The 27,117-nt window shown below is 38.0% G+C and overlaps 1 protein-coding gene across 1 annotated transcript in view; it reads right to left on the reverse strand.

Annotated features, from left to right (window-relative positions):
* spock1 (SPARC (osteonectin), cwcv and kazal like domains proteoglycan 1) overlaps positions 1-27,117 on the reverse strand; it is a 208,689-nt gene that overhangs the window by 4,544 nt on the left and 177,028 nt on the right. Inside the window, exons 8-10 of the mRNA XM_026919938.3 lie at positions 3,478-3,594; positions 2,991-3,212; positions 2,747-2,809 (exon numbers count right to left, since the gene is read on the reverse strand). Coding sequence (XP_026775739.2) covers positions 2,747-2,809; positions 2,991-3,212; positions 3,478-3,594 — 402 coding nt within the window. The remainder of the gene's footprint in view (positions 1-2,746; positions 2,810-2,990; positions 3,213-3,477; positions 3,595-27,117) is intronic.

Below are 27,117 nucleotides of genomic sequence, written 5' to 3' on the forward strand. Positions count from 1 at the left end.
AGAGGAGAAGCACACATTTGCAATATGAGTGGAGGGCTGGGAAAACACCTCACTGTGAATTCTGAATTCTGCCAAAATTGAATTCTGAATTCTGCCAAAAAGCGAAAATGGTGTAAAATCCGATTTTAGTCAAAACTGGATTTTCTGCCTACAACATACACTGTTGACCTGGCCTTCCCCAAACTGCTGCCAAGTTGAAAGCACACAAATGGACAGAATGTCTCTTTAGCATTACAGTTTCCCTTCTCTGTAACTAAGAGGCTCAACGAGGCTGTTCTAAGAGGCTGTTCCAGCATGACAATGCCCCTGTGCACAAAGCAAGTTCTGTAAAGACATGGTTTGCTAAGGTTGGAGTGAAAGAACTCGAGTGTCCTGCACAGAGCCCTGACTTCAACCCCAGTGAACACCTCTGGGATAAACTAATCCTCACTAATGCTCTTGTAGCTGAATGAGCAAATTCCCACAGCCATGCTCCAAAATCTAGCGGAAAGCCTTCCCAGAAGAGTGGAGGTTATTATAAGAGCAAAGGGAGATTAAATCTGGAACGGAAAGTTCAAAAATTACATACAAGTTCTATGGTTATGTAATGTACTTTGACACCTCAGCTTTAAGAAACCATAAATATATTTTTACCCAAAATCATGCTTTGTAAAAACCAGTTTAAAAGAAATGCAGTCAGTTTGTCTAAAGAGACCTAAAAATTTGGTAGCTAACCTGACACTATGTGACACTAAGACAAAAGCCTAATCAGTGTGTAATCAGATATCAGCTATCAAAATGTCCATGATGCTCCAGCAACACAAATTGAATGAATGCGTGTATCATCCGTACAATGAATTTCTTAATGTACTCATTTATTGCCTCGACTACGAATGTACAAAAAAGCAGCATTTTTTCTATTTAGATGACTGTTCATCTCTTTGACCTGGAAGAAAGGAAGTGGATGACAACCTCCTGGCAGTGACCAGGTTGATAATAGAGGTAAATATGTTGAGCCTACAATATAACTGTGTTTAATGTAGCCTATGTTTAGCAACACTCAACATATTTACCTTATTTATTGACCTGGCCACTGCCATTTCCAGGATGTTGTCATCCATTTATCCTTACCTTCTCAAGTTGTGGTCTTAGCAAAACCTGCAGATGGCCAAGCATTTCTCTACACCAATTTGGCAGACATATCGGGGTATTCCATTCCATTATCAACCATTTTAGCTGTGACATCTTTCTGATGTCTTTTGGATATTTTCCACATGACTTCCCAGTTCAATCCTTATATCTGGTGACCTTTGCATGTATGGATGAAAGGAGTTATAAAAGATGCCTTTTTTTTTTAGATTTAGATTTTTTTTTTTTTTGTATTTTCTCATTTTACTGAGAATGGGACGGAAAAAGAAAAAGCTGAGAATTCAGGACTTGAATGCTTGTTTTATGCTTGTGTTTGTTTTGTTGAAATAAAATGGAAAAAAAAAACCTTTTTTTTTATTTTCTTATTTTTGCTTTCAAAATGGATATTGATTGATGATACACAGACTGATACACAGACTGAAATGCAATCGTTAAAGGCAATTTTCTCCTTTTTCAATTTTGGAAGATAAAATGATTACTTTTGGTTGCTATACGTGTAAATGGGAAACCTATTTCAGTTCAGGGAAAGCTGTAGTTTTCAGCACTATATATAGTAAAAAAAACCTCACTTCACAAATGTGAAGGGTTTTCCCAGACCACCACACATGTATTATTGATTTTTAGCAACATGTCTTCCAAAATTTTTCATACTTAGTTTATATTATATATATTTTCTCTCAGCTAGCCTTTAAGAATGCCTTTGACAAAAGAAGAACGTATTGAAGTCATTCTCATGGCTGGATCGGGAAGCTGTCGCAAGGTTGCGGACATGCAATTACATGCATAACACCAGATGTGTTAACATGAGTCCATCATGAGTGGGAGACATGAATATGTGTGTGTTTACAAAAAAATGGCAATCATGTAGAGGATTTTTTTTGTGTATAAAGTTACATTTTGCTAAAAAGTGTTAATTTCCCCTGTGTATGAAGACCTTTGGGACACCTTGTACAAAAAACACCATTGTGACATAAATTCAATCTGCCATTTTACAACATTATATCTGAACTAAAAGCATCATCATTTATTATATAACTCCTGCTGAGACCATAAAGACAGGTTTGCCCTGCATTGCGCATGAGCCCTAGCAGGACAGCTGCAGCAGATTCTGGGCCTTAGGCGGTAGATATCACTAACGCTGATTGGATTTCACTGTCTAAACTGTGACTCCCACACTCTCACCCATATTAATGCACACTCAGGCGGTTGTTTTCCAGCCTGTGTTATGGCATGAGTTATGAAGCAGTTATGATTGTGCGGATTATTGATGCCCGTTGGGCCGAATGGGACCAGGGGCGGGAGCTCTGGGTGAGGGTGTCAGCTAGAGTGCACGTTATTGATCGCAGAGGAAAATATCAAGTGTGGACGCACATAAATCACACCGAAAGCCATTACGATTCAAATCAATTATAGCCCCGCTTCTGCAAGGCTTCTGCAGCAAGGCACGCATGAACACACACATACACACACGCGCAAGTGCAGACACACATAAACACACACCCACACACACACACACACAGACAGACGCCCACAGTTGGTTGCTTTTTGTGGATGATGGAAATTAAAGTCTGTTCATTATTTTGGATGAAATAAATCTCAGGCTTAATGACTGACCCACCTATGAGAGACTTCCGTCGGCTTTGAGTGTGAATCCTATTTATTTCATTCTGACAAGGCAGACCTGGGGAAATGAGACACACACACACATACACACACACACACATACACACACACACATTAGCAAATCCATGCCAATACATTTAGTTAGTGTTATAAATGTAGCCCACTTGAAGTAAAATTATAACCCTGCTTTTTCTATTTCTATCAATTTCTCTCAATTTCTCTCAATTTCTCTCTCTCACCATCTGGTTTCTGGAAGCAATAGCACCACTCGTTGTTGGACAGCTTCCCATCCTTAAAGGAGTCACAGGAGTTGAAGAGTGGGCGCATACACAGCTCGTACTTGTCCAGATAAATGGCGCTGAGCTCTGACTGGTCGAGCAAGAGATCATAGTTCATATCCAACTTGTTGAACATCCAACCAAGAGAGTCCTTACAGATGGGGAGGATGCTGGTGTCAAAACCTATAGGAGGGAGGAGAGAGATTTTTGCTGTTACAATCATAAATACTGTCACTAGGACTCAATGGACTCAAAGGACTCAACTATTCACAATGTACTCATACTGAACAGCCTTTAAACACACTGTACTGACTTCTTCTAAAACTGCAATTATAAATAATCCTACTCTCCAATGTCTTCCAGCTATAAATGGTGTCTAAACATACAACAGACTACAAAACATGAACTCGCAAACACAACACAAATACACACAAGGTCATGTGCTTACGTCCTTGACCGTTGTCATTGGCAGAAGTCTTCAGATCTCGGTTGGCGTCCATGTGCAGGACACCGAACCAGTCCTTCAGTCTAGAGGCCAAACTCCTCAGATCAGCATCACTGCAAGCTGGACACACACACACACACACACGCACATATATATGCACCTTGTCAAGCCAAGCCAAGAAATCTCATTATCTTATTATCTGTAACAGAAGCACGAGATAAATTAGTGCCCCTTCTCAAGCTGGTCAGATGCCAAAGTAATGAGGCATGAAAAGAGTCCTGACTCTCCGACCTTTTTCTATTTGAAAATAATCTGAAGATGAAAGCACAACAGTGCAGTCGTCTACTGCTGGATGCCTGGAGATGAAAAAAATCCAGTAAACAGCCTTGGAGAAATACCTGCAGCAATCAAACATGCCATGTACTGATGGAGCACAATAAAGCCCAACATCATAAAATGAGTCTCCGCCAATACGCCTTCCATTACATTTCACCTGTCTAATCTTCACTTTCATCAGCCGACGTGCACCATACCGTTCAGAAGTGCAGACTTTTATTGGCTATTTGGGACAAGTTCATCTCATGCAGTTATCAGTCAGAGAAATAAAAATGAAAAAAGAGAGATGAGCAATAATGCTATGGTCTGAACTGCAGGATAGACAACAGAATTGGACCCAGTGCAATAAAGAAATGGTGTGTGAGAGTGTATGAGGCACCTCAAAGCATCACGCAATACAATACACCAAAGTGTAGCAGCCCTGGGGGAAATAAGAAAAAAAGACTAAAAAACTTGAGCATTTGGAAACATTTATTCAACGATTTGCCCTGGTTGACTTGAGCTTTATTGACATACAATTAAACTAGCATTTTGTTAGTTCTAGCCTCATTCTCAGGTCGTGAGGTTACCACCATCATTCAAAACATATTTGTTAAAGTTTTGCAGCACAGATTTGCTCTCTCTGGTGAGATGCTGGTAGGTTTCTGTCTGCCTGTTTCTTAGAACATATTGAAGAAAAATGATTAAAAAAACAGCAAAAAGTGAAAGCTGGTGTAAGCTGGTGTATTAAAATCGATGACAGTGGATTTATCAAATACAATATAATATAATATACTATGTGTGTGTGTGTGTGACTGTGTGTGCATAAGAGTGCTTAGATGATGTACTTTGGGTAGTTTCTGAACAAAACAGCTCTTGATCTAATGATAAAAAATCTTCAGTATTACTTTTTACCCAACAATATACACTCTGAAAACAAAAACAAACAGGTACATTTAGGAAATGTCCACAATTTATGCCACTTTGGATATCTAGTGAAAGATTTTTTTAAAAAGTGAACACAAATCTGCACAATTCAATTAAATTCAATTCAATAGTTCATCATTATACCCCAGTGTTATTGAATTCTCGATTGTGATTGGTCAATAGGTGATGAACTTTCTATAACAGCAGCTCTGACATTAGTTCTGGCTCTAATGCAAATCACAGGTTTATATTAATTCAAATCAATTCAATTTGATTTTGTATAGAGCTTTTAACAATGGGCATTGTCACAAAGCAGCAAATCCGGATATAAAATTTTAATTTAAATTTATTCCTATTGAGCAAGCCAGAGGCGAAGACAGCAAGGAAAATCTCCCTGAGATAACAAGAGGAGGAAACCTTGAAAGGAACCAGACTGAAAAGTGAACCCATCCTCATCTGTGTGTCACCGGATAGTGCGATTATAAATCATTTCACTTCTGTAAAGTCAAGCAGTGCTAAGTGTGTTATAAGGAACTGGAGTATGAGCAACATTAGACTTTTAACTTTAAGTTTCTTGTATCACACAGCATGCTTATTATTAATGCCATCTTTCTTATATGTTATTGTTTCCATAGTAACAACTTACACAGGAACTTGTATTGCAGACACATCACAAAAACAATTTAAAAAAAGAATGTGTGTAATTGGTGATATGGTGATGTTTTCTGTGAGATGGGTCTGTGACATGTTTAGCATGTTTAGAAGGAGTCTCCAGTGTCAGTGCTTTGTAACAGCCAGAGGTAATGCTGTAATTTTTAGTTTTCCGCCACAGGAAAGTCTTCAGGACTTTGCACTGTGTGGTTTAGCGGTAACATGAAAAGATGCATTTTTGTGTCTTATTAGCTTCAAGAGATAGAAATATAGAAATATAGAGAGGCTGGTAAAGGAAGGGTTATTTCTAGCTGCTATCATGTCAGCGATAACAGGAACTAATTTGCCGTGATATAAGAGGAGCAAAACACTTCCAGGGATGCTGTTATAGAAAAATACTCACCTTTAGGGTGGAAACAGTAATCACACCACCCAAACATTGATTATATTCATACAACAGCATGCTCAGCTTGTTTTATTCCTTACATAATTCACTGTTCACACATTTCACCAGTATAGAAAGACAGAGAGAGAGAGAGGCACAGAGAGACTAGAAATGAAAAGAAAAAAGTGCAGAAAAATTTGATCAGCTTTCAGCCAGTGTTTGTTTCTGTGCCTCAGCTCTGGACTGTGTGGAAGAGAACTCAAGGTGTCTGTGTGTGAGAGAGCAAGACGAATGGAGACAGGACTTGATGTGTGTAAGTGTGTTTCTTATTCTGTACCTGTTCAAAGCTCACACCTGCTGTCTCATACATAAATGCCTGCAGGCCAAGCGTACGCTCGTGTTGTGAAACCTGTGTGCTGACTTCTCCCTTTCATCCTTCTCCATTCTCGCTCCTTCCATCCTGCTGCCTTTTTATCCCTCACTATGTGTAGCCTGTCCCTCCATCTTATTCACGGTCCTATATTTTTATAATGAAAACTGTTCTAGAGTTGAAATTGCTTTGTTTTTCTCTCAATGTGGAATACATCTGGGTTTTTTCAGGGTAAATACGAGGGTGAGTCAAATGAAAAGTGTGACATAAATGAGAGAGGTACCACCATGTACCAGTGCCACATAAAGCATGCACTCACCATCCACTTTATTAGGAATATCTGTACACCTGCTCATTTATGCAGTTATCTAATCAGCCAATCATGTGGCAGCAGCACAAAGCATAAAGTCACGCAGATACAGGTCAAGAGCTTCAGTTAATGTTCACATCAAACATCAGAATGGGGAAAGAATGAGATCTCTGTGACTATAACCGTGGCATGGATAGTGGTACCAGATGGGCTGATTTGAGTATTTCATAAACTGCTGATCTCTGGGATTTTCACATACAACAGTCTCTAAAGTTTACACAGAATGGTGCGAAAAACAAAAAAACGCTGAGTGAGTGACAGTTCTGTGGGTGGAAATGCCTTGTTGATAAGAGAGGTCAGAGGAAAATGGCCAGATTGGTTCTAGCTGCCAGGAAGGAACACAGTAACTCAAATAAGCACTCTTTACAACTGTGGTGAGCAGAAAAGCATCTCAGCATGCACAAAACATCAACCTTGAGGTGGATGGGCTACAACAGCAGAAGACCACATTGGGTTCCGCTCCTGTCAGCCAAGATCAGGAATCTGAGGCTATCATGGGCACAGAATCACTGAAATTGGACAGGTGAAGATCAGAAAAAAAAAACTGTCTTGTGTTGTGTTGTGCGTTCTGAGATGCTTTTCTGCTCACCACGCTTGTAAAGAGTGCTTATCTGAGTTACTATAGACTTCCTGGCAGCTCAGACCAGTCTGGTCACTCTTCTCTGATCGCTCTCATCAACAAGGTGTTTTGGCCTGCAGACCCTCCACTCACAGGATGTTTTTTGTTTGATTTTCACACCATTCTGTGCAAACCCAGAGACTGTTGTGTGTGAAAATCCCAGGAGATCAGCAGTTTCTGAAATACTCTAATCAGCCCATCTGGCACCAACAACCATGCTACAGTTAAAGTCTCAGAGATCACACTTTTGCCTCATTCTGATGTTTGATGTGAACATTAACTGAAGCTCTTGACCTGTATGATTTTATGCGTCATGCTGCTTCCACATGATTGGCTGATGGGATAACTGCAAAAAATGAGCAGATGTAGAAAAGAGGACAGTGAGTGTATATAACAATGTTAATCTGCAATAATTGTCCCTGTTCACTGTGTGTAATAAGTGTCATGTGACAAAATATGTGCAACAGTGCTGAATGTTTTTGGTTTTTAACTTTTGTAATTTGTTAATTTTAACTCACAATCAGGTCGAAACAGCCTAGGTACTGGTGTCTTGTTGCAGTACGACAACACATGGCCACATACTGCACCTTGCACTGTTACAACCATCAAGGACCTTCAGTTTGGGTGTCTGCTACATCTGCTTTACTCAGCAAATCTCACTCCGAGTGATTTTCATATTTTTAGACTACTAAAGGATTCACTGGGTGGAAAGACCTTCCAGTTAGAAGAAGAAGTGCAACAGATGTTTCATATAATACATACTTTAGAAATTATTTGGCATTTACACCATAGCTGCAGAAAATATTCATAAAAATATCCTATATCAAAGCTCCTTTTACCATGTAACCATGACAACAGACATAGACAATGGTTTTGTCTAACCTATATTTATGAGCCATTATCACCTTCGATATCATGTTGCTAAATGACAGAAAGAAAAAAAAAGAATAACATTGATTTTCACAAGAAGGAATGATTCATAGGCTACAGTGGATGGAAGTAATTTCATGAAACACCTATAGAGATCAGAGAACAGAGTCATTTTCCGAATATGGTGAAAACCCTGTCCCTTACTACTTATTACTGGTCATGACATAGTTTAACAACAACAAAAAAAAACATTCACGTAGCCTCACATATCACACATCATTGTATCACTTCAAAGGCTCCTAAGCAATAAAAATAGTTCGATTCTTTATTATTGTATACATCTTCATCATCTTTTTCAAATTTCCTTTCAATCTGTCAAGCAATGGAAAAAGGTTTGCCAGCTGCAAGCCAGCTGTACTGCTATAGGAGCTTCTGTAGACATTTAAAAATTATGGCATAGGCTAAGTATACTGTAAATATGACATCTATCACATATGTAAATTACCAGAATAAAACCTTTTTTAATAATATAAATCATTAAAAAGAACATTTGTCTCTGCTTTTCATGTCAAAAACTTGTATTTTGAAACCACAAAAGTGGTTGCTGAGCGATTTTAAGGTCAAAGTTCAGAAGAATGAGTAGCTATTTCAAGCAACACCTGCAGAGTTTTCTGCCACACTCATCAATTTACTGATGCTGATCTTTAATTGAAATCTGACATTTGTGTTACTGTAACAATGAATAATTCCATTGATTTAATGTAAAGGCACCATATTGCAGATCTAAGCATAATAATTATTAATTCAAAAATATTTTTATTACAGTTTTATTGTAATTATCAAATAAAATATGAAAACCTAATTCAAAATTTGAACACTTTGCTGGTCAGAAGGTCACCCTATTTTGAGAACGACCCAAGAACAGTTTCATAATGTAGCATTTAAAATGTTGAATAAAATATTAATGTATTTGCTGTGCATTTGAAAGTATGAATAGAAAACAAAAACACTGAGATGGCACAAGTCAGTTTTAAGTGGCCAGGCGGCTCTGCTTAATGTGGTGCTGTTCTTGGCTGGTATTTTCTGATCTTAGGGATTATTAACCGGTAGCTGATATACTGTCTACACATTCTGCCATCCTCCGCGATGTATTTAGCTCTGCCTGTCGATCAAACGCTGCTGCATGAAGCTTGTGAATGAAATTTCTCACGAGTACTTGATCCATTTGTGTATGGCTTGCACTAACACTTTCATGTACTACTGATAGTGTGTGAGATCCTTTTTTCCCCTGTCATGACTTGATTTGAAACATTTAAACACACACACACAACACACACACAGTTATGAATAAATCCATATGCAATATGGTGAACAATAAGAGGAATTTATTGGGTTAGTTATCATTATGCCTTGTTAAGCCATGTACCTTGAAATTAAACCATAAGTAATATTATAGTATTATAGTATTAGAGTTAATGAAATCCTGATATTTGTTTCAATGTTGCATTAGCCAGTGTTTATTCCATCCAGAAGTAAAAAATAAACCTACATAAATTAGCATAAATTAAATTACAACATGTTATTAAATGTTGATAATTAGCTGAACTTAGATCATTGGGTGTAAATGCTGAAACACAATCCAGTGTCAGTTATGAATTCCACCAATTAACCACTAAGAACGTGTTAATTAAGGCATTCACTCATGTTGGATAGGAATAAACATTAACACAGGTGTTCATTATTTAGTTAACGTTAGAATTAAAAAAAAAAACAATTCATGCAAGTGATAATTGCTGTGTTAAAATTATTTACGGTTTATTAATCCTGAAGTTCATGCTTTGCTAATCTTAACTAATGAAGTAAATAATTTACGTTAAAGGAGCCATAATGTTAAAAAAACAAAACAAAAAAAAAAACCTGGAACATAGGCAAACCTGAAGTCTATACACACACACACACACACACACACACACACACACACACACACTTACACATTTGGTGTGCATTCAGTCTGGATGCTGCACACGAACTCCCAATTCATTTTAGCTACAGGAATAAATGAAGCAAGAAAGAAGCAAAACCTCTTTGCAGGATGAACCACTGATGTGCAGTTTATTAGGCAATTCTGCTAAGAAAGGAAAAGCCAAATATAACATATCAGTTTCAGTGTGTATGTGTGTGTGTGTGTGTCCATTACTGCCCATTCGTGACACTGTCTCTGCTCTCAAATGACACATTTCTATGCAGCCATTTGAAACATTGGCCCAGAAACCACAAACACACACATAAGCACCGAAAATAGCGTGTTATCTTTGGCTCCTCGGGATGAAATATTAAAATTAAAAATCTCTATACTGCTCTATTTACATTCTCTGCTGATCAGCGGTGTGGTGTATATATCATTCTTTTGTATGCAGTATAAATATAGACATGAATTATTTATTAATATACTTAGCACTGAAAGCTTAGGCAAAGGAGCATTAGAGAAGCCATCTGAAAATAAGAAGAAAACAAATCTAGAGAAGCCACACAGAGCCTGGACCTCAACTCAGCCCAACACCACTGGGATGAATTGGAATGCTGACTGCACCTCAGGCCTCCTCGCCCAACATCAGTGCCTGACCTCACTAATGCTCTTGGGGCTGAATGATCACAAATCCCCACAGCCATGCTCCAAACTCTAGTGGAAAGCCTTCCCAGAAGAGTGGCGGTTATTGTAACAGCAAAGGGGAACTAAATCTGGAATGAAATGTTCAACAAGGACATGTAGGTGTGATGGTCAGGTGTCCACAAACTTTTTGTCATATAGCATATCATAGAAAGTATCCGACTTTACACCTGCTCCTACATTATGGTCCTGAAAAGTCAATTCCTAATTAGTTGGTTCATTAGTCTAAATTTACGACTAGAAGGGTACAACCTGGTGGTGCATTTGAACATTTCTGGTATGTAGGAAAGAAACTATGCCAAGCAGAACTCTCATTTCTGTTTTGTGTTTGGTTCAGTGGACTATAGCATATTTCCTGACTGATTCACATATCCAGTTGACTGAGCCCATTATGCACGCCTATTTGGGTGCATAGAAAGATACAAAATGCTGCTGTTGTGTTGCTGAAGGAGACAGCACTGACATTCAGTTCTAAATCTCTAAAATTAAAGATATATATATATATATATATATATATGCATAACAGAGTCAACAGCAAACGCATATAAGCAAATCCTCTCACATAGGCAACCAGAAAAAACAAGATGCTTTAGTCTTTTAAGTGTGTGGGTGTGTGTTTGTGAGTATGTGGGTGGGTGGGAGGTCATGAATTCATTTGTATGTGTGTTTGAGAATGTTCATTTCGTCTGAAATTGAGTTGCTTGGGGAGATCTTTTTTTTTTTTTTTTTGCCTGTAACCTATACGAATCCAGGGCAGAGAAGGATGGAGAATGTAATCCTTTGCATTCTGCCAAGAAACAGAGAGAGATATCAGGCCATTGTACGTGTTACTCCCTAGTGGGTATGTGCATATGTTATGTTCCTCACCCCAATTTCCAGCGCAGACATCTATACAGCTATAACACACAGCTCAGTGTAGTAGTCAGCTAGTTGACATGTTTAGAAGGTGGTAAGAAAGAAAGCTGAAACTCACCACACCATAAAAATACTCAGAATTCAGAGCACATAAACAAGAATTGTAAGTTCAAGTGTGCGCCATCTCAGACTAATAAATCATAAGAAAAAAAGAGATATGAGAAGTGAGAAGCTGCTATAAACTGCAGATGACATAGCCACAAATAAAGCAGACTGAAATGCTGCAAAATGGGTCAGACTGCCATTAATTTGATGAAGGTGTAGTAAAATAGAGTGAGTCCTGCTGTAAAGTGCTATAAGATGCTATAAAGCTGTAAGAGGCCTGACTGCTAATCAGTGCTGGACTGTGGTGATGGATTAAGCACTTTGTCCGTTTTATTCCCAGCTACTTAATTCGGAAATGGTCTAATCAAAAGGCAATAACATGCATCTATTGGAGAGAGAGAGAGAGAGAGAGAGAGAGAGAGAGAGAGATACACCTCTACAAGTAATGGACTCAGAAACTTTTACATGAGGTAGCAACTGGGATTTCCAGGTCCGTGTGTCAAATCCTGCACAATGGTCCAAAACCGCCTGTATTAATGTCAAAGATTTTGAAGCAGGTGGATGTAAGTGCAAGGAATATCTTTAATAACAAATCTAAATCATAGTCAGCACAAGCAAAGGTCAAGACATAAGCAAACAGAGCAGTGGAGAAAACCTGAATCTAAAACAAAAGACATGAACAAAAAGCCTGAAAAACTGTTATACCCAGAATTGTGATCATAAGAAAGTCAAAACCTTTTAAAGATTGAGTGGAAATGAGTGCTGGATCCGGGGCAGATTGTAGATATAGACAATATTAATATCAATATTAATAACATTAACCTGCACAGCTGGCTTTATGTTAATAAGACACGTACAGTATACGGTATATTATGAATAGTATACGATTTTGCACTTTTAACTGCACAGGCTTCATCAAATCATGGCCAAAGATTAACGTGGCTCTGTAGCTGTAGCTACTGTAGAAATGAAGACTGATCAATATCCTGAAGTCAGCTGGGGTTTGCAAATGATTGTTTGAGTTTTCTAAATTTTCTGTATGCAGGGGAAAAGGTCTCTTGTTCTCCAACAAAATCTCCTGTAAAATCTGGAGTGCAATCTCATGTGACACCGTCTGGACTGTCTCGGGCAAAGCTCTGCATTATTGCTCACTGTGGTGCTCACTGAGCTTACACAGATCTCTTATCTCTCAGAGACATGTTTTTGAGTCTCACACCAAGTTAGAGAGCTGAAAAGGAAAAATGAACCTCTGGCTCTGTGTCTCAGGTTTTTTTTTAATGTCTTTGATGACTTCCCTTCATGACTCAGATGTGTGTATGATATAATTGGTGGCTACTCACAGATCAGTCAGGAATGTTTCACTGTCCCAGGCAGCACAATGTAGTGTTAACTAGCACGTTAACTAGCCTGGATTCTAACTAGCATGCAGAGTAGCTAATAAAGTAATCTGCTGTTATACCATGGGTGAACAAAACATACATTTTTTAGCTAGCCCACTAAATAAGCAGAAGTTGACCAGACTAAAAAGTGGTAATATGTTGTAAAAAAAAAATGTAATATCATTACCAGCTTGTTTGCTAGCCTAATACAGACTACGAGAAATTAACAAGTATATGATTATTATCTTCAAAGTTTCTAATGTGTCATGCTTCCTTCCATGACAAAAAGTCATTTGCCAGTGTTTTGACTGTAACATTTGATGATCTGGACACCACATCTGCTAGTCCCAGGCACCTGGGTACTGATTATCCCCCCTGCACATAAAGATGAAGTAATCTCTTCAAATACTTGTGACCTTGGGTTTTAAAAATGCTCTAGATAATTGGGAGAACACAGCTTCGAATCTTGACGATGCCACAGCCATCCGTAGCCAGGAGTCCAAATGAGCAGTACTGAAGTTACTCTCTCCTTTGTCAATCACAGTGACACTAACCAAGTGTGGGTATCTGTGAGCTCATGTATGCGGAAGAGGGCAGATAGCACTTTCCTCTAAGTGTGTTACTCTGTCATGTGATGCAGCACAAACAGCAGTTTGAAAAGATACAGCTGGCTAGTTCATGTTTCTCAGACGAAGCATGTGTTAGTTCTTCTAGCCTTCACCCTCCCCAGCTGGTAGATGTCGTGTAATAGGCAGAAGCTAGATAGTGAGTGGGAACTGAAAAAATTGGGGGAAAAAAATAAGGTGCTAGATAAAAAGGACAATACTACATTAAATTTCATTTAAACTTATCAAATCAAAGTGCATTTTCTTTTACATATGGATTTCGTAAGTCTGTTTGACATTTATAAACAGCTTTGCCACTCACTGTTTATGATATTTTGAAAGTAAATCTGATTAGATTGCAGTGTTTTCTGGACAATATCTGTTCTTAAAATCTACAGTAATGTTCACTGAATTTCTTTGCAATATAAAGGTTCATCTGAAAAACTTTCCTTGAGCTGATAAAGCAAAGGAACAGCCCTTAGGCTGGCAACAGGAATTCCCTAGGTAGGGTATATGGCAGGGACAAATCTTTAAAAGTGGGTTTTTAAAAAAGCATACTGGAATGCAGAACAAAGAGTACGGCACAGAGGGAGAGATACTTCAAAAAAGAAAGAAAGAAAGTAGCTGAGAGACAAACTCGAGTCCTATATATCACACCTGCACCACCTCAGCGCTCCACTGCCAAGTGAGGAGTTACAGTCGAGAAAAAGTGCAAGGTCTGAGGCTAACAAGTCTGAGACACTCGCTAATGAACTGACTGCCACAGAGGCAAGCCCACACCTCGAACTGGCTCCAGCCCACACACAGGCACACCAAATGGATCTGAATGAGAAATGTATCAATCCCTGCATTTTTCATGTGGTTCTACATGTTTTGTGGAGGCACAATAGTTATTCTCCTGTATATGTCTATATGGATGGGATGATTGTAAAAACTGAGACGGTGCAGAATTTCCCTGAAGCTAGCATCATTATCTCTGCTCTGCTTCAGAGATAACGGCAGGATGCACACCTGTACATCATCAACGAAATCATCCATGAGATCACCAGAAGCTGTGCTACACTTCCTGACTTTTAATAAAACGTATTACTCGTCTTACTATTGGCCTATGACAATAAACCCTTTACCAGTCACTTTAATAGGAACATCTGTACACGTGCTCATTCCTGCAATTACCCTATCAGCCAATCATATGGACCAGGCAACATCCTGTGCCTACTGTAGCTTCGGATTCTTGTTCTTGGCTGACAGGAGTGGAACCCAATGCTGTCTTCTGCTGTTGTAGCCTATCCGCTTGAAGGTTCGATGTGTTGTGCATTGTGTGATGCTTTTCTGCTCACCACGGTTGTAAAGAGTGGTTATTTGAGTTAGTAGAGCCTTGCTGTCAGCTTGTACCAGGCTAGTCATGCTCGTTTGTTCTCTCTCATTAACAAGCCGTTCTCATCTACCACACCAGAAGCAAAGAATAAAGAACAGAGCACAGGTTTGCCTACGCAACCACAACAGATACAGAGTGACATACAGTTCACCTCAAGACCAGCACCCAAACGATACACTTATCATGGAGCTCAACCACCAAAATGTTGTATAAAAGACCACCACACAGCTACTTGTTCTAGACATAGGGTTTTCAAATCCAGCAGTGAGAACTCACTGTCCTACACAGTTTTAATTAAAGATCTTGCTAATTAGATGAGTTGGATCTGGATTATTGGGCCAAAACAAATTCTCTCTTTGGGCAAAACCAATAACAAACCACAAAATGTTTCGCTATAAGTGAGGGTTCCAAGCAGACCTTATTTATAGAGCGAATTAATCTTAGTTTTCTAAAGAACCCCATACATGAAAAAGCAAACAGAATGTATAGCATGTGTAACAGGATCTTCCCATGACTGGAGTTCTGGACTACTTAACAAACTACAAAAAATATTGTTACATTTCTCTGTCCATCTGTATTTTTTTGCCCCAAAATATTTCGCATGAAGTTATGCTTTCCTAGTACATATTCATGAAATATGTACAGTATAATCTCCATGTGGTTGCTTTCAGAGCAAGAGTTATGGACCCAAGTTGTCTTTTAATTATTCAAAATATGGTCATGTTGATACTGCAAGAGACCTGGTGAAGAGCCCTAGCCCATGGCTCCTCAGATAATGATGATAAAGTGTTGCCTCCTCCAAGAGAACAGAAGTAATTGAAGACAGTTATACTGGAAAAGCCATAACACAAAATGATGGAATTTTTTAAAAAATGCCCTTAACTTTCAGCTGCCATAAAAATAACATTTCAAGTCGGGTAAAACTAGTGTCCCTTATAAGCTTAGACCAGAGTTGCTAAAATATATGACACCAGACCTGCAAGAAGCTGTGTTTAAATTATTCAGTGTAGTTCTCACTGCAGGCTGCTCTCCTGAACTCAGGAATATGGGGTCGATATCACCAATTCACCAGAGTGGAGAGAAACTGAACCCCAACAGCTACTAAAGTGTGTGTGTGTGTGCGTGTGTGTGTGTGCGTGATTTCCTGCAGTTTTATCAATACCTGAGTATATGCCTTTTCTAATTAAACACAGCATCTTACAGAGAAATTCAATTAGTTTTCTTTTAAATCATAGAGCCATAAAATCATATTGATTGCATTTACACACCTTAATGAACAAATATATTCACTAAGCTAAGTAAACAGAAGAAAAAAAAAACTATGCATGCTTTATTGATTTAAAAACCATTTCATTCAATTTTAGCATGAAAAGCTCTATTACCAAAAGAAAATGAGGAAACAAAGAGCTAGCTCTACTACTATGCAGTGATAAATAAGCATGAGCTAACATTAGCATTAGTATCTAGTTTATACTGTGAATCAGCATGTTTCAGTGTAGCTGACTAGTATAGCTACGCTTATTACTCAACAAAAGATATAAAAATGAAGCTAATACAGTCAGGTTACACATATTTGCAATGGCCTGAAGTCAGTCACCTGAGCTGAATCCAATTGACCATGCATTTCACTTGCTGAAGGCAAAACTGAAGGCAAAATGCCCCAAGAACAAGCAGGAACTGAAGGCAGCTGCAGTATTGACCCGGCAGAGGGCCAAAAAGGGAAGAAACTCAGTGTCTGGTCATGTCTACGAGTTCTAGACTTCAGGTAGTCGTTGACTGCAATGGACTAAACCCAAGTATTAAAAATTCAGGCCACTGCAGTCCAAATATTTATGAACCTGACTGCATTAGCTTCCTTTTTCATATCTTTTGTTGAGTGATAAGCTTAGCTATACTAGTCAGCTACACTGAAACATGCTGATTAACAGTGTTAACTAGATAATATCGGTTTAATGTTAGCTCATGTTTATTTATCACTGCATAGTAGTAGGGCCAGATTGCTCTTTGTTTCCTCGTTTTCTTTTTATAATAGAGCTTTTCATGGCAAAACAGAATGAAATGGTTTTTAAATGTAAGTTTCTCCAATTACTTTTGGTCCCTTAAAGTGGGAGTATGGGGTGGCTGGCACCATAAACATAAAGTGCTGTAATTCCTACACTGTTTATCTGATTAGGATGTATTTAATTTTGTTTATTTATGAATATTGAATATTTGAATCTGACTGTAGTTGTAGAGTCTAATATGGAAGGTGTGTAATAATTATGTACATTAAATACTGTAAGTTAAATGCAACAAGTGTGTTAGGACAAATATTTAACATTCTTTTAATAATTGTAATTTTATTTGCATAATGTGATGAGCAGAACATATGGTACACAGTCTCAGGTCTTAATTTTTCTAATTCAGAAGTCATTGTAAGATGGTTTATTGTAAAATATTGTGAAACACATCAATTTGGTTTGCTTTTACTCCTTTTATAAACTATCTAATTATTTATAAGGTTAAAGGTTGTTTGATTGAAGAATTTTTGTCATATTTTTGGAGCTTCTGTTCTTCTACAGTTTGGCTTATAGGCTGGAAGTAAATTGTCATCTGCTAGACACAAATACACACACACACACACAGGCACGCGCGCACACAGTAAATCTCAACAAATATCGCCGCTCTGTTTATTTTTTTATCCTGCTCATTTATCTTCCATAATCTTTTGTTGCATCTTCTCGCTTCATTTTGTAAGATGCATCACAAGCTCAGGGGAAATATCTCAGTCCTTCATAAGCCAAAATATACATTTCATATACAAACCATAATGTTGTAAACAAAACAATAAGAATGTTAAAACCTCCTTCAGGAGTGTGGTGAATATTGCTCATTTCATCCCGAGTGCTGTTTATGAATTACAATCGGACAACGTTCTGCCAGAATATTCAATCAAAAAAAAAAAAAAAAATCACACAGTCCTACAATTCCTCCATCTTTAATTCAGATATTCTAACAATTTTCTACTTAAAGGTACGTTATCTTGAAATCGGCTTCTTCTTCAGAAATACAACGTCTAGTATAACATCTTAAAGTCTTTTTAAAGAGTCCTCATATAAACCTCAAAATGAATTAGTTGCTAGCTCATGACTCTGTGTCTCTCTCACTGTTAAGCTCATGACATGTCTCAGCTACTCTATAGCAGTAGATATTAGGATTTTACAGTCAATACATTGTAATCGCAGATTTTGACACCACTATTAATTATTAAAATAGTGTGGGTGAACCTCACGCTAATGTGTAAAAATCAGCATCTGTTTTATTTCGGGGCAATCTAACAATCATCATCCTAGTCCAAAGAGCAGGTCAACACACAAGCAGGCAGCAACAAATAGGGGAGAAAGGAACCCATAATCATGCAACACATGCGCAAGAATGAAAAAACAAAACGAATAAGAAATCAGAACTTAGGATCATAACAATACAGAAATGCATGATAAGGCAATGAAAAACGCAGAAACAGCAGGATGAAAATAGACAAGCTAATTAAGGGCTGAACACAGAACAGGTGCACACATTAGAGGAACAAACCAATGACATGACAGGGGTAGAGACAGCACCAAAACCAAAACACAGGAACATGGAGAATAAATAACAAGTGTAAGAGAGAGGAAATTTGTGTTACTCATAAAATAGCAAATAATTCAGAAAATCTCTTGCACTGATTTACAGGTGAAGGTGTTGCAGGCATTTTTATACAATGACACAATGCCCTGATAACCAGCATTACATTTAATGAGAACCCCCATCAATCACGCTTGACTGATCTGCAACGCCTACAGCCAGTGATCAATGCTCATCCTCACTGTGCCAGACTCTGCTCATCATCATCTTTATCATCACTGACAGGAAATGAGACCAATCTGAATATAACACTATCAATGCTGTGCACCTGTGTGCTGTGTCTGCTATCCATGTGACAGACTGTCTCCCCACGGGAACACTTCACCGTCCATTAGACAAGGTAGACCTCAGGTGTCCTCTGTCTAATTCCTTGCTACAGTGAATACAAAAAGTTTACACACCCCTGTTAAAATTGCAGGTTTTGTAAAAAAATGAAAACAAGATGAATCATGTCAGAACTTTTTCCACCTTTAATGTGATATACTGTAGCAACCAACAAAATTTAAGTGTAAAACAAATGAAAAAAAAAAGATTCTATTTGTTTTTCACGTGAATTCTGCTATATCACATTAATGGTACAAAGATTTCACTTTTAATATCACAAAAACCTTCAACTTTAACAGAGGTGTGTAGACATTTTTATATCCACTGTATGTAGCTAGGTACGAGTTAGGCAAACATTACTGCCTGATAATAACGTCAGCCACACACACACACACACACACACACACACACACAGGATGAGCACTGGAACAGGTTTTCTGTTTTTCCATAATTACTGATTTAATTGTTAACAATGAAATAAAAGTAAGATCTTGAGCACTATGTAGCTGAATTGAATGAAGGGGTAGTGATTATTTTCTGAGGTCCTGACAGAGCCATGTTTACATCCAAACAATCATGGCTCATTTCCAGTGCTCCAAGTTACATTGCATTATCATTCATGTGAGAGGGAAAATACACACATGCGACAGATTGCATAACAATCCAGGTCACAAAGAAAGGCCAGAAGAGCATTAAATGCTGTGATGCACCTATGTGCTGATAAGCAAGGTTTTATCATATGCTGTTTTACAGGGTTTCTTCTATTATACACGAAAGTAATTACATGTCTGCTGTTGAGCAGGAACACAAATGATACACATGACTATATAAACTGCTTAACTCTAAACCCGTACACATAACTACAAACACAAACACACCCAGACGCTAAGAAAGGGGACGTCCTTTCTATTAAATGTCACTGAAGCTGTGAGCTGAATGAGCCTCTTAGCTGTCTGAGTGTATTATACGTTTCAGACTATTACTCACACTGCTGTGTGTGTGATTGTGTGTCAGTAAGAGAGGCCAAATGTGTATGAGAAAATGATTCTGCACTGGAGCATACATGTCGAAGTGTGGATGGTGTGGTGGAAAAAAAACAGTATCACATATATAATCCATCTACAAGCTCCAAATATCAGCATCACAGCCGCTAGACTCCGTCCTGTAGCAGTGATGCAATCAGTCTACAGCATCAAATCTCATCCGGAGCCATCGCTGCAGGATATTCGCCCTCCCTCCCTCTCTCTCTCTCTCTCTCTCTCTCACACACACACACACACACACTATTAATCTTTCCTCTCTCTCACACTCTATTTCACTCTCACTCTCTTTCCTCCTTTGAATACATATAAAGTAAAGGAACTTATGCTTCAGTCAGAAAATAAAATGAGAAAAGTGCACTACCATTACTCCAATAACTGCATCACTCTAGATTTAACCATATCTTCTCTTCTTTTCTTTCTACTGGATGTAAGATTGAGGAATGTCAACCTCTTTGGGAGAAAAATGCTATTATGTACATCAGTGTGACTGTCATAGTTACTAGAAGAATGCGCGAAACCGCGGTGGATCATAGCATGCAAAGACAAGACATCGTAATGTTGGATATTTTACAGCAGAGAGTTGGGTTTATGTAAGTATATATTATTTAGAGGTATGGTTAGGTGTGCTGCTCTGATATCCAATCAAATCAGCTCTTCACATTTCCTTTAAGAAACGAGTGTGCAGTCCAGCACAGGAACATTTTCATAATGATGTACAATTATGACGGTGATTCAAAAGAAAGCCTGTGAAAAAGTGTAGAAGTGTATAATTGAGAGCATCGAAAAGCTTTTCCGAGGTTAAAATGATAATGCTACAAAGTGACAAAAAGTGAAAAAGAAATGACACACTTTTGTGACACCTATTTACAACAAACAATGCGAAATAAAATTTTCATTTGACTCACTCATGTACATGTTCACACAGATTTTTATCCCAATTTTTAATAGTAGAAATAGCCAGCTGACTGAATAGTTATTGTTAGTGTCTCAAATACCTTGTCTTTACCATTTCACTACATATCATGGGAGAATTTAAGCTGAATTAAAGCTAAAGAAATAATCTGTCTCAGATCAGCTTCAACAGCAAAATATCTTCCCACTTGTATGGTTTCATATACAGCATGTAGGTATATGTAGGGAGGTCAGAGGAGAGAAAGTAGAAGTGTGCATAAAGTGAAAATTGCCTGAGAATGCTACTGTTATCCTAACCACAATGATACCATTGACTATTATATAAACTAATAGTTGTTTTAATAGAGTAAGGTGTTTTTTATGAATTTGGATGCCGTTGCTAAGCAGAGGTCTTGGGAGGTGGTAATCCACTACCCTAGTGGATTTTGAATGCCACACCTCCCTTTCTGCTGCCATTGGCTGATCTGTGCTTTATTGTGATCCTGCAATGCTGTGCTCATGAATCAATAGAATGATCACCCATGCTGTGGTCTAACTATTTACAGTCTGAGAGATCAAAACGTAAGACAAAGCTGATAATAGACATGATGAAGCCTTAATGAAGAAGAAAGACTTCTGTGTGTTATGATGCCTGCAGCTCTATGTTCAGCCGTACCAGAATACTGGGGGTGCATCCTTGGCTGTACTTCTTTCAGGCACTATGGCAAAGGATGAACTTAGTGTAGCAGGCTTTACAGTTCAAGCCAAAGCAACTTAGGAACATATAACATGTGGGTTATATGGTTGGGTTATGGATGGACTTTCCAGTGAACATGAGAGTAGGGAATAATGGTGAGGTGAGGAATAGTGAGGTGAGAAGTGGGAGAGACGGAGCAGTAAGTCTGAGATGATGTTGAGGGATGATAATTAGTGCAGTATGGATTGCATCAGGAAGCTAGGATTGGGGTTTTCCAAACTGGTATCATTACCTCTCTTTTCCTGACCTTCTATGCTGGCATACACTCAAAAAAAAAAAATACTAAAGAAGAGAAAATGTGTCTGACTTTTGTTGATGATAGTTTTGTTTGGACTTTTAATACTCTAAAAGCAAAGCTAAAAATAGAGTAAGCCAGGAGTCTATGTGCATAAGACAACCACATCTGTAATACCACATGCACATATTGTAGAAGTGTGCAGTTGTGTGATTCGTATCTCTAAGAAGAAAGCTAAATTACAAATAAATGTGAGTATGATTTTGATCTCAGTATTAAGCAAGTGTGCACTCACTGTAGCTCGTGCTGGTGAGAAGACATATTTCAAATAATCCCCAGTCTTCTATGGGTGAGTAAGTGCATAAACACACAAACAAACTGACATATTGAAGACTTGAGACAATAAGCCAATATTATTCTGTATAAGTCATGCTGATTTATATCAAACCATTGATTACTCTCTCTCCCTCTCCATTGGTATGTGTGTCAATGGACATTTCATGTCTAAAATAAATTAAGAAATACTCTACTCAGTGTGTGGAAATGGACAATATAAAGTCATTCTGGTTAAACATCTCTGTTTTGTTTCAGCACACACCCTTTAAATAGATTGATCCAATTACAAACACTTTGCAAACATTACTGAGCTTCTTGTCTTGATTTCCTGTGCTTTTGGATTTAGACCCTGCTTTGTTTTCACATTTCCCCCATTTAGCCTAGTCCAGTTTGCCAATTGTCTGTTTTTTCACATTTTTGAGTATTCAAAAATGCATTGGGGTGTGTGTGTGTGTGTGTGTGTGTGTGTTCATGCTGTGAGCCTGGAGCAAAACTTTTAGGTACTGCTTAATGCATTTCAGCTTTATGACACTTATTCCTTATTACTGGCTCTGCTGAACAGACTATTAATGTGTGTGTGTATGTGTGTGTCTGAGAGAGAGAGAGAGAGAGGAGAGGGAGGAACAGTGAGATTTGCAAAACAGATGGAGAAAGGTGGAAAGCAGAAAGCATGGTAAAGATTTGCTCGGTACAATAGTAGCAAAGGAGAAAGCCACATAGGAATAAAAAAAGGGAAAAAAAAAGAAAGAAAAAAAAAGTTCTAAAAGAATCAGAAGTCAAGGTGAGGCGAAACCCAAAACTGTACTAAGCAAAAGTTCAGTAGAGGATAATAGACACACACACACACACACACACACACACACACACAGCATTTCCAATGGCACCGTTATAATGGGGTAAGATGGCAAAAATAATTACACAGACACACAATCATACTCACTGAGGTCAGTTTCTGCCAGACATTACCACAGTAAAGCCTATACCTGCTGCTTGATGCAAACAGCATTGATGTTTATGGTCATATTTCTTGAGGGATGTTCTATTATTACAATAAACCCTAGGCTCCTAGATGCACTGACAGTGAGTGACAGATAAACCAGCTTTCCTTAATAAACTAAGCCCAGTTTCCCACAAGCATCTTAAAATTAAGATCAACTGAACTGATAAAAAGAGGGAGTTCAATGTGATGATTGATCTAGCATTTAATGATGACTTTACTGTTATGATGCTTTTCATGAAACTCAGTTCTGGACAGGATTGTTCTATATTTAAACATATAAACTATGTACAGTTCATAATATCCTGTAGATTGATGTGTGTAGTATACGAACATGAAAAATATGCCTATTAGAATTAGAAAATAGGAGACTTAGCACAATACTGCAAGGGTGTAAAGATCTCACAGGATGCTAACGTGACCATCATGTTTGAAACTTCATATATGAAATACCTCAATATCCATAAGTGGTAGAGATTCCACATTGAGACATGATACCAGATTTCAAAGCATGAATAGCTTATCAAATCTTTTCCTACCAAATTTGACAGTATGACATGCATGTGAACAAAGATTATTTGCCAAAGAGTAAAATCAACAAGAACAAATAACAGGTATATAATGAATAAAGCCACATACACACACATTGAAGAGAAGCTTCTATTCTCCAGTCCCATTTTGTTTGTAAAGCTAGTTAAGTGCATTAATACAGAGTAAGGGAAATATAGCATATGCTCATTATTCTCTTCTAACAAAGTTCCTAAAGTATCATATTGTGTTTGCACTTTTGGCTACAAGTCAGTACATCAATGGTCGAGTTTCCTGTTCTCACATCACACATAAAATTTGAGTTTGCCTAGAATCTTTATTTTCTTTCAATATCTTTAATGGCTAGGTGATTGCATGTAGCAAACAAGGAGGTTATATGATGGCTCTGCGCTACACTTTATTTTGCTCTATTTCATCAGTGTTTCCACATACCTGCCTTTTTCCAGATTCAGAAGGGATTATTTATCATCAGTGCATGCTCTAGAAAAAATGGTTCCACCAACAAACAGATCACGGCTGTGTGAAGCGCAACAGGTGGTAGTACTCATGGTACAGTTACAGCATCCTAGTTCTTTGCACCACCATGAAGTTCCTTAAGTTTAAACAAACTACATTTATGGCAGTTGACACACACACTTATCCAGAGCGACTTACATTTATGTCATTTTTATACAGCTGAGCAGTTGAGGGTTAGGGGTGGCAGCACTGGGATTGGAACTCATGACCTTCTGATCAGTAGTCCAACACCTTAACTACTGCCTGTTGAAGTACAAAAAATGAAATCTGCTTGTCCCGGGCACCTAGGTTACTGATTTGTCCACTCCTGAATAGAACATTTACCCAAACACCATCTTCTATCACAAGAACAAGACAAAACTCCAGAAATACTAAATGCACATATGTTTAGGTCTATAGTTATCAAACATAGTCAGCATCCTACATTTATCACATTATCATCATCCATATTCAGCATCCTGTCAGCCATTCAGAGAGCAGTTACAGAACCACACAGACTAACAGGCACTGCTGTGAGAATTGCATCATGTTTTATAACTAATGACAGAGGCATAATGATGAAATTAGATTAACTGAATTATTGTCGCAGTGTGAAGAGGCAGAACAGCATCTCATTGTTAATAGAAAACTAGGAATTAGAGAATCATTCACTGCTTTTCTGTTTTTAACTATCCAGCACGGATACCCAAGACGTTTGCTGTAATTACAAGCTGAATTGTCACAAATCGTCAGTGTCCACCACTGATTGCACTCAGCAGACAGGTGTCCCTTTGAGCTGGTTAACACAAACACTGACTCCAATCGCAATGACAAGCATTGTTCAGCCTCGCGTGCTGCGTTTTGCTAATCCTGCAGCTCAGAGTGGAGCACAATTAAACTGCTGTCGCTCTAATTGTGGACACATCAGCAATAAAACGACAGTTTTCACCAAAATGACAAATAAATTGAACGCTCAGAAGCTATTCATATAGCACTAGTCTGCATTTCCTGTATGACCAGTGAACAAGCCTCAAATTATATTCAGGAATCTAAGAGCATGCACTGCTTGTAGTCATTAAACATATAATGAACTATATTTAATCTGAAGACATGCTGTGAATGTGTGGTACATCTGAATTGATGTTTTTTTTTAAAAAATCTAGAAGCTAGCTGGTATGATCCTGTCTCTAACAGAGGCTAGACAAGATGGATTTGGTAATTAGGAATAAAATAGATCAATAGACTATTGAATTTATGTCTGATAGAGTGTGAATGCAAACAACATCTTTAAGGTAATCCCGTGTATGTAATTACCTATTGCATATTTATGGCACTTAAAATTCTACCAATAGTGCTTGTGATACGGCTAATCAAGTTTAAGTTGAATCTTGGGGGGAGGGGGAATTGCCCGGGGACCATGAGATATGCTTTGAGAATCAAAGAGGTACTCATATCAAACATGTCATTTTGATCAATCAATCAATCAATCAATCAATAAATGCTATTTTTTGGTAGAAAGCTATTATTTTTCCGTACATATCAACCCATATTTTGTATTTATCAACCTGATTGGTAGGACTGATTAGAATCTTGTCATGGTTATGCCAAAATCAGCACTGGACTATGATTCCCATCAGCCACTGCACCTCACATGATCACGTCACATGAATGACTGCACTTGATTCACGTTTTGGTTTAATGAGCACTTGTTGTCTTGCGTTGTCTTGCCTTTTGTGGTCATTGTTAACTGTCGCGCTCTGCTACTCTGGTTACGCGTACCGCGTTCCCTTGCCTAGTTTTCTTGTGTTTGCTATCATAGTCTTTTGTTTCGTTTTCGCTCACCTTAAATGAAATAGTCTGCACTTGTATCCATCTATACCTTCATTACGTGACACACCTAATAGTCAGGATTGATTGTTTCATGTTAATACTTATGAGCAATCATTGCATTGTGTTAGCAGTTAGGAGAATTTATCCAGATATTATCTGGCATTCTAGCATTTAAAAAAGTAGTTATTGCTGAAATAAACAGCTGGCCTACGATTTTTTTGCACAGTACTGGAGAACCAGGTTATTGCTGCCCTTACAAGTGCATTAATAAAGATTTAAATGGCAAAAAACCTGGTTGTACTTAAGTACTTTTACTCCATGAAGTTTTGATAACTGTGGGCCCCACTATATGGAAGCTCTTGATGATCTGGCGAATAAATCTGTCAGCATTAATAGAATAATAAATGACTCAATTCCACTTTCCTAATTATTGCAATACTACAGTCTATTTTATAATTACTAATGAAAAAGTTTTACTTTATTACCATACGATTATGACAAGGACTTCATAGAGCAATCCCAAGACAAAAGTTGTTTTATAGTTTTATAATGAGCTTCATAAAATTGAATCACTTAATGTCATTAACTTTTCTTGAGATTATTTGTGTCTTGGATATAATTGAACATTTTAGCTGAGTCAATCTTCCTTTCATACTCATGTATTAAATTAAATATTAATCTGCACATTCAATTTCTGAGTTAAAAAAAATAATATTGCAAAATTTTCATGTTCGTAAAACACAAATATGTAGGATGTTCCTTAAAAAAATGTACAAACTCATAGAAACTGGACAGATTGGGAAAACATCGCCTGGTCAGTTTGGGTGAGTCTGTGCACAATGTAGCCTCAGAGTCCTGCTCTTGGCTGACAGGAGCACAACCTCATGTGGTGTATTGTAGTCCATCTGCCTCAGGATTTGACGTGTTGCAATGCGTTCTGGTTTTCTGCTCACCACGGCTGTAAAGAGTGGTTATTTGAGCTACAGTAACCTTCCTGTCAGCTTGAACCAGTCCATTCTCCTCTGA

Source organism: Pangasianodon hypophthalmus, chromosome 9, assembly GCF_027358585.1.
Source record: "Pangasianodon hypophthalmus isolate fPanHyp1 chromosome 9, fPanHyp1.pri, whole genome shotgun sequence".
NCBI classification, from domain to species: Eukaryota; Metazoa; Chordata; class Actinopteri; order Siluriformes; family Pangasiidae; genus Pangasianodon; species Pangasianodon hypophthalmus.